At 39.6% G+C, this 12,272-nt stretch overlaps 1 protein-coding gene across 2 annotated transcripts in view; it reads left to right on the top strand.

Moving 5' to 3' along the window:
• The window catches only part of LOC146648235 (myomegalin), a 56,722-nt gene that overhangs the window by 1,218 nt on the left and 43,232 nt on the right, over window positions 1–12,272 (top strand). Inside the window, exons 2-4 of one of the 2 annotated variants that reach the window (XM_085389843.1) lie at window positions 356–396; window positions 480–547; window positions 7,291–7,401. In XM_085389843.1, coding sequence (XP_085245969.1) covers window positions 356–396; window positions 480–547; window positions 7,291–7,401 — 220 coding nt within the window. Of the gene's footprint in view, window positions 1–355; window positions 397–479; window positions 548–6,860; window positions 7,402–12,272 lie in introns of those variants that run through there. The other variant, XM_085389844.1, reaches the window with a different exon arrangement.

The raw sequence follows: 12,272 nt of genomic DNA, 5'->3' as shown, positions 1-12,272 counted from the left end.
TTATTTCTAACCTTAGGGGTGACTGTAAAGGCAAACACCCCCTCCGTTAGTTGGTAGTGAAGCCCAGTTGAACTTTGACCCCGTGGCTCCTCTCTTATCTCTTCTCTCCCCTGCTGAGACTCCAATACAGAGGTGCAAATGACATCATGCTGTTATACTGAAAGGGCTTTTAGTGGCTTTTAAATTTCAGGAAGAGCTCTTTGTTTTTAAGGGCACGCAGTAAAACGGAGAGACCATTACTTGGCTGTTTTGTGTTGGAATGGATCTATTTGTGCAGGTTTTCACTCACTCTTGTCTTGTCTGTTTATGTTCATTCAGTGCTGACTTTGCTTTTTTTTTGCCATTTCTTTCACAGTACTCAAGATCCTTCATCTAAGATCACAGGTCACATGACAGGTGTGTATCCCCCCCCCCTACACATAACTTAATATTTCCATGAGTTTTCAGGTTTTTTGAACGCACCTTTTCCCCTTGTTTAGATTTGTGCAGTGATGAAACAGACAACTCTCCCCCTCTCCAGCTTCACACGCTCAAGCAGTTCGAACAGGTGAGAGCTTTTATTTTTAGATATCATGGAGTTTGATGTGAGGGACACTTCTTCATCCCCATGACGCTGCATTTGAATGAATTATGTGCCAGATGAATACATGCTTCATGCTGCCATCTAGTGGCTTCATGGACTCACAGAAAAAAAAAAGATAAGGTCAGAGATCAGTATTGAGGAAATAAGGATAGTCTAACCCAGGAATTCACGCACATACTCCAACCATCTGGAGAGCATGTTTTAAAAATACCGTACTGAAAAGGAGAGCACCTGCGAGTGGAGAAATGTGGATGGAAAACACCCAGAACTCTCCTGTTATTTTAAAAATCTGCCTCTGGCTACTGCATGGCCCACTTTAGGTTCCCAGTGTCTGCTGCACTATTGCTGGGCATTGTAGCAGTCACATTAGAAGAGAGTATATTAAGTATTCCTTTTAATGTCTGGCAGGGTGCTGTTCAGAGCACTCACAATATCACTGACACAAACTCCAAGCCAAAGTCATAATTAGCATTTTAATGTTTTCTGCAGTTTTAAAAAAAGACATTACAAATAAAATGTTATTTGCAAATGAATGTTCCCTTGCCTACACAGTTAGGTCCATAAACTGCATTTTTTGTAAGTTTTCCCTCTGTACTGACATGGATAAGCAGAAGAAAATAGATATGGATTGTTTTTAATACTTGGATGCAGTCAATGACTGTCTGAAGTCTAAAACCCATGGACATCACCATATGTTGTATTTCTTCCCTGGAGATGCTCTGCTAGATGTTTACCGCTGCCATTGTCAGTTGCTGCTTGTTTGTGGGTCTTTCTGCCTTCGGCTTGTACTGAATAGCCATAAAAGCATGCTCTGTACAGTTGAGATCAGGTCACTGGCTTATCCATTGATGAATATCCCATTTCTGTGCCTTGAGAATCTGTGTAGCTTTGGGTCATTACCCTTTTGAACTATGAAGCACTGTTTGATCAGTGTTGCAGCATTTGTCTAAATCTGAGCAGAGAGTAAGAATATACAGGCTGATGATTTGGTCACTCCTAATGTTTTTTCACGGTTTCTCTGAGAGGCTTATTTTGGTGTTTAGTCTAATCTGATGTCCTTTAGGGGCTCATATTTAAAATGACAGTGAAAAGCTATAAAATACAAATTCAGCACTGAATCAATTTCAGATATTACGTTCGATTCATTTGCCATGAAATAACAAGGGAAGTGGCCATGAAACTGCTTGTGAGTCAAGTGTCCAATTAGTTTTGAGCCTCTGAAAATGGGCAGTTGTGTATAAAATGGTAGCATTTCCTAAAGAGTTGTTACATACTGATTTAAAATTGATTTAAAAAGCGCTGTGGTGGGGTACAGAGGCAAAACTACAAAGCATGTTTGTTTTCCAACAAATTATGGCCCTAATTGTACATGTAGAACTCATTTATTTTTGCTATAATGCTATAATATTCATATGTGATTTCCCGATGCATTACTAAAGTGAAAACTGATAATAAAGAGGGGATGAATTGCAGTATATGTTTTTCTGTCACCTTACACAAGCACAGAAAAATCGCACCCTTTTTAATGAGATAGATGGACAGTTTTGCCATGCTTACGTTTCTACAGGGATTTCATTTAAAAACAAACAAACAACAACAACAACAACCTGAAACTAAAAAACCCATCCAGGCCACATTACTGTCAGAACTGTTGAAGCAACACATCAATTAAATTTAACCTGTTTAGTCGGTTAAAAGATCTCAAAAAGCAGCAAATCACACCACGATCTAAGAAAACAACTGAGAAACAACGTCACTGACATATATCGGTGTGGACAGGGTTACAAAACCATTTCTAAAGCTTTGGGACTCCGTTGAACTACAGTGAGAGATATTGTCCACAAATAGAGAAAACTTGGCCGACCACCTTCCCAGGAATAGTTGGCCTACAAAAATTACTCCAAGAGCACGTCAACATCAGAAATCATCTTGATGATCCCCAAAACTTTTGGAAAAATATTCTTTGGACTGACGAGACAAAAGTTGAACCTTTTGGAAGTTTTGAGTCCTGTTAAAGCTGCATAAAACTAAAGAGCATTTCACAGAAAGGAAATCATACCAGCATTCAAACATGGATGTGTTAGTGTGATGGTTGGGGGCTGCTTTGCTGCTTCAGGACCTGGATGACTTGCTGTAATTGATGCAACTATGAATCGCCTCTCTACCAGAAAATCCTAAAGGAGACTGTATGGGCCACCAGGTCATGCCCTGAAGCTCAAGCACACTTGGGTTATGCAGCAGGACAATGATCTGCAACACACCAGCCAGTCCACCTCTAAATGGCATAGAAATAATCAGATGAAGTTTTTGAAGGGACCTAGTAAAAGTCTCGACTTAAATAAGATTGAGATCCTTTGGCATGACCTTAAACAGACTGTTCATGCTGGAAAACCCTCTATTGTGGCTGAATTAAAAGAATTCTGCAAGTAAGAGTGGGGCTAAAATTCCTCCACAGTATTGTGAAAGACTCATTGTCAGGTATCACAAACACTTGATTGCAATTGTTGTTGCACAACTAGTTTATTAGGGTTGGGGAGCGATTACTTTTGGATAGGATACCTTGGGTACGTTTGGATAGCTTAATTAAAACTTGTATTTTGTATTTATTCAGGATATCTTTGTCTAATACTGAAATTTGTTTGATGATCTGAAACATTTAAGTGTGACAAATATGCCAAAAACTATGAAAGCAGAAAGGGGGGGAATACTTTTCCACAGCACTGCACATGCCTCCATATGCATGCTACTGCAAAGTCTTGCCCTAGAAGACAACAAATCATCACAGGGAACCCATAATGTTTAACTGTTAGTGCATGGTCTCACAGAAAATATGAAATGATATCAATTCAGTGAAAGTAAAATCAGACAAAAATCATCGGTATTTAAAAGAAATGGGAGAAAATTCATGTCCAGCAACACAAATTATTTCATTAAACCTTGTGACTGTTTCTGAACTGCATGTTAGAGCAATCATTTGCTCTTTTTTACTTTTTATTTGGGGTGCCAGTGCAAATAATACAGTATATCGCTCATTTGCAATGTACCCAATAATAACATCAGCAACCTAAATTCTTCTACTACTATATTCAATTAAAGAGACTGTTATAGACCAAGAAACTGATCCCCAGGTTCTCCACAGTATATGACATCTCCGTGCTTGTCTCTAAAAATGTGTGTTTTTGGACATGCACTTTATAAGAATAAAACCTGCTGGAGGAGCTGATAAGCCCAGTTAAAATGGGATCAGGGACCAAACAGTCACGAGAGCTGAGGTAATTTCTGAGAGAGCGTGGCCGGCACATTTACACCAAACAGCACTTCAAACAACACAGTGCAGAGTTATACATACACATCATAAATCCAATTTATTTCTCTTTGATGAAGAGTGGACACGTCAAATCAAATCAAATCAAATCACTTTTTATTGTCACATCACATGTGCAGGCACACTGGTACAGCACATGCGAGTGAAATTCTTGTGTGCGAGCCCCACAAGCAACAGAGATGTGCAAACACAACAACACAAACGAGCAAAATACAAGAATGGCCAACCTGAAACTAATAAATATATGTACAATATATAATAGTGTTTGCATTTCTGGATGTGTATACTAAATATTTTCCTACGTGTGTGTGTGTGTATACACATTTTTACAAATTAAATAGTAAAAAAATAAAATAAAATAATAATAATAATAATAAAATATATAAAATATACAGAGTTGTGCAAAACAAGTGGCATTTATATACAGTGTGGAGTGCATAATGTTGAAGTTCCAGTAGTGAAGCTGAGGTGTCTATGACGTGTTCAGCAGTCTGATGGCCTGATGGAAAAAGCTGTCTCTCAGTCTGCTGGTACGGGACCGGATGCTGCAGAACCTCCTTCCTGATGGAAGCAGTCTGAACAGTTTATGGCTGGGGTGACTGGAGTCCTTGATGATCCTCCCCGCTTTCCTCAGGCACCGCTTCCTGTAGATGTCTTGGAGGGAGGGAAGCTCACCTCCAATTATCCGTTCAGAGCACCGCACTACTCGCTGGAGAGCTTTGCAGTTGTAGGCGGTGCTGTTGCCATACCAGGTGGTGATGCATCCAGTGAGGATGCTCTCAATGGCACAGTGATAGAAGGTCCTGAGGATGCGGGGGCTCATGCCGAATCTTTTCAGTCTCCTGAGAAAGAAGAGGCGCTGCTGCGCCTTCTTCACTGTTTTGTTTGTGTGTACTGACCACGTAAGATCCTCAGCCAGATGTACGCCAAGGAACCGGAAGCTGCTCACTCTCTCCACAGCAGCGCCGTTGATGGTGATGGGGGTGTGTACTTCTCTGCACCTCCGGAAGTCCACTATCAACTCCTTTGTCTTTGCGACGTTGAGGGTGAGATGGTTGTCTTGACACCAGTGGGTCAGGGCGCTGACCTCCTCCCTGTAAGCCGTCTCATCACCGTTGGTGATAAGACCCACCACTGTAGTGTCGTCCGCAAACTTCACAATGATGTTGGAGCTGTTAGTGGCTGTGCAGTCGTAGGTGTAGAGTGAGTACAGGAGAGGGCTCAGTACACACCCCTGTGGAGCACCAGTGTTCAGTGTGATGGGGGATGAGGTGATGCTGCCCAGTCTGACCACCTGGCGTCTGTCAGACAGGAAGCTAAGGATCCAGCTGCAGAGGGAGCTGCTCAGTCCTAGATCCTGCAGTTTCCTGTCCAGCTTCGAGGGAACGATGGTATTGAATGCTGAGCTGTAATCTACAAACAGCATCCTCACATACGTGTCTCTCTTCTCCAGGTGTGACAGGGCAGTGTGTAGTGTCAGGGCTATGGCATCATCAGTGGACCTGTTGTGGCGGTATGCAAACTGTACACGTGTGTGATTATTTATGAGGATGCGACTATGTTGTGTGCAGAGTTTAAATGTAGAGGTAGATGATGTCATCCCTGATGTCACGTGGAGACTCTGCTTGGCGCCCAGCCTATCTTTGCTCTGAATTATTTAGCAACAGCATGTAACCTGACACTATAATGGACACACTCACTGAAAGCATCATGAACTAAAAATGATCTAATTGTCCTGTCTGTGTCTCTGTATTATCCAATCTTTTCACACTTGGTTTCAGCTTATGTTTGTATTGTTAGGATATGTAGAACCCGTTTTTCCTTTTTCACTCTTGAGTTCAATTCTTTCAGTTTGCTAGTTTCTCTGAGGGACATTCAGGGATTCTCCACAGTGAGATTGAGGACAGCTACCTATTAATAGCACTGTGGCTCACTGCTCCCAGGTTTCCTATTTCTTTAACTTCTTTCCACTCACCTGCCTGTTTCACTCCCACCAGTGTCTCTCAACTTCATTCCCAGAGCTGATTGTGTAGCTATCACAGGCTATGGTAAAATCAGGGTGGGCTAATCCATCTTCAACATCATTATTAGTGTAAGAGGAGAAAAAAAATGACAGCAAGGTTCCAAAAGATGCAAAACAACATTAGCATCGACACATACTCATATGTGTTGCTTCCAGTCAGCCATATGTCCCATATTTGCTTTTCCTGTAGCTCACTACAAGAGCTTTAGAAAGAGCTATTTAGCTAATTATTGTTAAACGGCTTTAGCTGTTTGCTAACTTTGTTTGCACTTTAGTGCTGAAAGCAAGAATGGATTTTTCTGTGGTTTTCTTTATCTGAAATATCTCCTGCTTCTGCCACAAACTGACATTTCTGTCAAAACCATAAATAAAAAATACATTTTCTAATAATGCAAGAGGCTAAAAGAGCTACTGCTACTGCTAATTTTCCCAACTGGCTTCTACATTTAACTCACCGTGAATGTTTAGGTTAAGACAATCTGTACCCTGAGTAAGATATTGAAGATGATATTTATATACTATTTTTAAGAAAAGGAGCTTCAGAAAACCCCCAGAATGGGATATGACAGGTACTAATTTGGTTGTGAAAGTTTAGTTACTTAAACTATAGCAAAGCTAAATAAAAAATAAAGCAGGTGTTATAGAAAAATTGTCATATCCCAAGTTCAGCAGTGGTGGATTTTGACAGTGGTTTGAATCCATACAGAAAAACAATGCAGACAAAAAGAAAAGATCAGAAAGTGCCTCACATCTCACCCCCCCCCCCCTTTTTTTTTTACAGAGGTGTGAGATTTCCTTTCATATCACAAGTAACTGTGAGTCTTTTTGACTCCCTCCTCCCCTCCTCTCCCTTTCCTCCCATCTCCCGTGGCAGTCTGGGATTCCAGACATGTCTCCCCCCAGTAAGATAAGCTCCTGTCCCCTTCCTGTGCAGACCACAACACACCATGGAGCTCGCACGGCTGCATCTCTGACCGCCGGGCTGCAGAGTAGCCCTCTGCACTGCAAACGCCCCTGAAAACCTCAGCGCGCGCGTGTGTGTGTGTGCATGTATGTGTGAGTGTGTTAGATTTAGTATGTGTGAGTGGTTTTGTAGATTGTGTCCTTATGGCCTGTTAGATGCAAGAATGACACTTTGTAAATATTCTTTTTTTTTTTGAGGAAGGCATATCTGTCAGTTCCTGGACTCTAACAAAAGGGCATGCTTAAGAGCTGCTGTACTTTGAAATGGACTCCTTTTCTCCATGACATGGAGAAGTCGAGGACAGCTATTCATTTCTGATCTATGATGGACATCATGTCAAGCAGTGTGGATGCACTTTGACAGTCATGTCTAACGGTTACCGTACTTTATCACAGCACCTGAATGACCTGAAGAAGGAGAACTTCAGCCTCAAGCTCCGAATCTACTTCCTGGAGGAGAGGATCCAGCAGAAGTATGAGGAGAGCAGTGAAGATGTCTACCGCACGGTGAGTGGGACAGCTCTCTAATTATTAGGAAAGTAGTGGCAAACTACTTGACTTTTGGTGATAGCTGATTTTGTGTTTACAGTTAATTAAATGAATTTATTCATTTATCAGTCACATGTGGTGACTGTCATAAACCATTGCTTTACTGAGACATGTTTGTTGATCCAGCTGTCACACTGGTTTGGTTGAGGTGATGGGACTTTACCAAGTGCGTGTTACAAGACATGGCTGTCCTGTGAAACACTAACCTCCAACTACCTCTTTTTGTAGTATTTTTAATGCAGTACATGTTTCTGGCTGGTTTGGCTGGCTTCTCTTTTCCTATCCGGGGTGCTTCATACTGGCATTTGGGGTTTTGTGCCCATTGTTTGATTCACAGCACAGAAACACTCAGACACATCCAAGGCTGCATAAACATGTAGAACAACACCACAATGTCAGAAAATAGCTTATAATAAAAATCAAATGACTCCTGTCATGAAAAAATATTTATTGGATGTGTGTGAGCTGTAAGTAAAATGTTGAACCTTATTACTTTTTATTACAACTCAAAATGAAAGAGTAGCACAAACGTTATCAAAAGAGATATTAAATTGACATTGAAGCTCTAGTTGTGTCAGTAATAATACTAACAATAACTTGTTTTATACAGCGGTTTTCATGACAACCTGAATCTGGATACCTTATTTTATTTTGCAAATACATTTGCATTTGTAGATACTGTAAAGGTTTATGTTTTATATGGATACATTGTAGATCTTATAAGATTTGTCTTATACTGTAATTTAGTTATGTAAGTAACACATTTAACATTATATCATAAAAAATGCGTATTTTATCTATAGTTAATTCTTGTAATTACATTGCTTGTAATGGCATTCATGTTTAAATCCGAGTAGGGCTGGGCCATATCATACCTTTCACGGTAATACCGGTATAATGTTGGGCAACGATAAGAAAATGAAATATCATGATAGAATATGGGTAAAATGTGCATGTGCAGTGCCTTTCTTTTCATACGCACATGGCGGAAAAAGCATGGCGGCAATGAGAAGGGCGAAAGGATCGTTGAATGAAACGGATGAACCAGACTTAGTTTGTAACAATGCTGCAACTTCAGTGGTGTGGAACTGGTTTAGCTTTCGGCTGTCAGATACACAACAAAGCACTATTTTTGGTAGAGCATGCTAGCGGGCCGTCGTTATTACCGTGTTTTTTGAAAAATACGGCACACTTAAAATCAGTCCTTTGATTTTTATGAAAATCGACAGTGCCCCTTATAATCCCGTGTGCCTTATGTATGAATTCTGGTTGTTTTTACTGACCTCGAAATGATTTTATGTCGTACACGGCGCTCAAAAATCTGTCAAATGTTTTAGTACGACTTTGCTAAGCTACAAACCTGCACCGCTTGATGGATTGTCGGAGCGTTGCGGCTATCGTAGGCAGGCACGTACGTACTGTGCTTCAACATAATATTACCGTATTGTGTGTGTATAACCTCTTTTTAAGTTTTGTGGATATTATACATGGTTGTGCTGAGGATATGTCGGCCACTTTCCACTGGAAATGCCTTTTGGTTAAACTCTCAGCAAGGAATTTGCATTTGCACTGTTAAATTTTTATATAACTTTAATGCACATAAAAAAGCTGCTTGTTTAAGTGAAAATACATTGATCTTTGGGTTTTTTTGCACTAATAAAGTTGTGGAGTTGTAAAGTATTTTGTCTAGTGGCAGTTATATCGTTATCGCAAATTTTCAAATGTATATCGTGATAAATATTTTGGGGCATATTGCCCTGCTCTAAATCAGAGTATAAGATGTAAAACACATGCTTAAATTTTTTTCTATTTGTCTTCCATTTGGATGCTCATATTGCATCTCATATTTATTTTCTCTGAACTGATTTGAAGTGCAGCAAAACAATATGCCTTATACATTAATTAAAATAATTGGTGCTTGGAGCATTTATTTAGAAACTTGGTAAAGCTTTTGTCCTGGAATCAGTATTTTAGATACGTGAATTGATTCGAAACTTGAAAATGTCAATTTAGATTTACATTTGCAGTGATTGCGTAGATTGCATAGCCATAATTTTATGCAAGAGCCTGAATTTTGCAAGGATCTAGCTGATTTTAATAGAAGCAAAAAAAACCCAAAAACAACCCCCAAACAAATCAATTAAATTAAATTTAAAAAAATCAGCCAACAGTATATCTTCAGATATTCTCGAAATATGGACTATGTTAAAGTAAAAGGATGGAGTCATAGTATTCACACTTTCTAGAGATGTTGTTCAGATTGCTTTAACTGTATTTTCATGATCCCTGGCTTGATTAATAAAATATTAACACGACAGCACCAGTATTATGTAATACTCCAACAGACTAGGTTATTGAAGTCTGTTAGGATTCTGTGCTGCTTTAAGGGGAGAACATCTCTGGAAATGGTTTTAAAGTTGGTTTTGTCCCAAGCAAAACATTTTTTATACAGAGTGAAACTGTGAGAGCACAAAATAAAAGATACAGTCCACAACTAGTTAAAATATATATAGTAGGAAGGGATCCAGACAGCACATCCTCCACCAAAAACCCATAACCAGTTGTGCAGTTTTAAAGATCGTGCTCCACCTTTGAAATGTATTTACATGTAGTTTTAGTTTAATCTTGACAAACAGACACAAGGGTAGCTAGAATCATAAAGCTAAATATAGCATCAGAAAAGTATGGTTAGAGTGTTGGTACTGCAGGTCACCTGTTACAGTGTCATAGTTGGAGTAATGAATGCTTGGCTTTAAATCAGTGCTAGAATCAATAATTAATTTTAAGATCGTCAAAATATACAGAATATATTAAAATATTAGATTTTTAAATAGATTCATTGATCGACAGTGAGAATTCTCTGCTTATCTGAGCAAAGCAAGAAACTCACAGATGTAATAATTAGTTGCAGATCTAAAAACAATGGTCTTTCTCATAGAGTCTCTATGAGGATGCTGTTTCTGTGAACATGCTGCTTTGCTCTGCTTCTAAATGTGTTTTCTGCGTCCATCTCTGCATGCAAAGTGTGCACCTACAGTAAGGTGACCCAGTTCAGCTGTTGTCTGTTTGCAAAAGCCAGCCGGCGTCTCTTCATCACTTTCGTTCTCCCCTGGTTCTAATTCCTTTTTGATCACCACCGACTCTTTGATATGAGAAATTAATGGCTGCTTAATCCAGCCAAACAAGACCTGAGCGTTGGTCCTCTTATCCTCCGCTATTACTGCATACCAGCAGTGATTGGGTAAACTCGATCCCATGTTGTACAGACATGCAGCTGGAGTTTAATCCGTGTGCCTCACAGGCCCCACTCTGTGTGACTAAAGGCTAATCAGTCAAAGCACTTTTTATTTGGAGACTAAATCTTTGTTCTGTGGATGCTATCCGACCTGAGCTGCTCGTGTTGAATATCATGACAGAGTGATAATGTTCCCATCTTTCCTCCGAAGCATCTCTGTGTAATACAGTACAGGCTGGCGTGTTAGTCCTGGGTACATAGTGATCTCTCTGAGAGCCCAAGAATCTCTATTTATAGAGCCGGCTTCAGTGCACTGATGTATTTATCACATGTGTCATCGTAACACGTGCTTGTATGTTTCACTTTCAGTCACATCTTAAACATATTTGAGAAACATAGTGTGGTATAAATATGTAATAATGTGTTTAATTGTTTCTTCAAATGTTCAGTTTTAGAGTCCTTACTATTTTATATGGTAAAGTTGAGAAAAAAAGCGTTTTGTGCTGGATGGATGGATGAGTTTAAAGAAGCCAGAAAACCCTAAATATTTACCATTGTTTGAGAGAGCCAGGTCAGCTCTGTCAACAGAACAGCTAGCAGCACAGCATTCCCACAGAGAGGTACCTATAAACCTGTACATCACAGCCTGTAAAATAGCTTAGCACCATGTAACTGTCCCAAGTACATGATGGGTACACGATTACAATAATTAGTAGGAAAACATGGCAATATACTACAAATATACACAGCATTTCACAGTATAATATCACAAGCAGCCAGGATCTACAAACCTAATTCCAAAAAAAGTATTTTCTGAAAAAAATAAATAAAAACAAAATGCAACTTTTTTCAAATCTCATAAACTCATATTTTATTTGCAATAGGATGTAAAAAAAACAACAACAAAAAACAAATCGAATGCGTAAAGTGAAAAATTTAGCATCTTTATGAAACATATTAGCTCGTTTTAGTTGGGTCTGTGTCATCCTCTCTTCTTTTAACACCAGTCTGTAATCCGTCAGGGAACTGAGAAGACCAGGAACATTGTCCTGTGATAGTCTGTTATAGGATTCTAGTTTCTCAACTGGACTGCAGGAAAGTCAGTTCAGCACCTGGAATCTTCTCCTTTGAAGCCATGCTGTTGTAATAGATGTGGTATCCAGTTTGTCTTGCTGAAATATGCAAGGCCTTCCCGAAAAAGACTTTGTCTGGATGGGAGTTCATGCGATCTAAACCTTTATAAAGATGCACGCTTTTGAATTCAGCACTGACACCAAGCCAGACGGTCCCTCTCCTCTTCAGTCCAGAGGATGCAGCATCCATTTTTTTTCCAAAACAGAATTTTTGGGAAACAGAACAGTTTTCCTCCCATTAGCAGATGTCTGCCCATCCCTGGTTTCTTCCTGTTAAAAGGGAGATTTTCTTTCCTACTGTTGCCAGTGCTTGCTCAAAGGGGGTCGTTTGATTGTTGGGGTTTTCTCGGTGTTATTAAAGGATCTCTACTTTAAAATATAAACTGCCTTGATGCAAGCATTTCTGGATCATGTTGACATGTGGCTTCTTCTTTGCATGATAGAGCTTTAACCAGCACTGT

The sequence above is a fragment of the Rhamphochromis longiceps genome, linkage group LG18 (assembly GCF_057381845.1).
Source record: "Rhamphochromis longiceps isolate RC_006_pf linkage group LG18, R_longiceps_female_GT1.1, whole genome shotgun sequence".
NCBI classification, from domain to species: Eukaryota; Metazoa; Chordata; class Actinopteri; order Cichliformes; family Cichlidae; genus Rhamphochromis; species Rhamphochromis longiceps.
The sequence above is the reverse complement of the archived record's forward strand: the minus strand, read 5'-3'. Positions and strand labels throughout refer to the sequence as shown.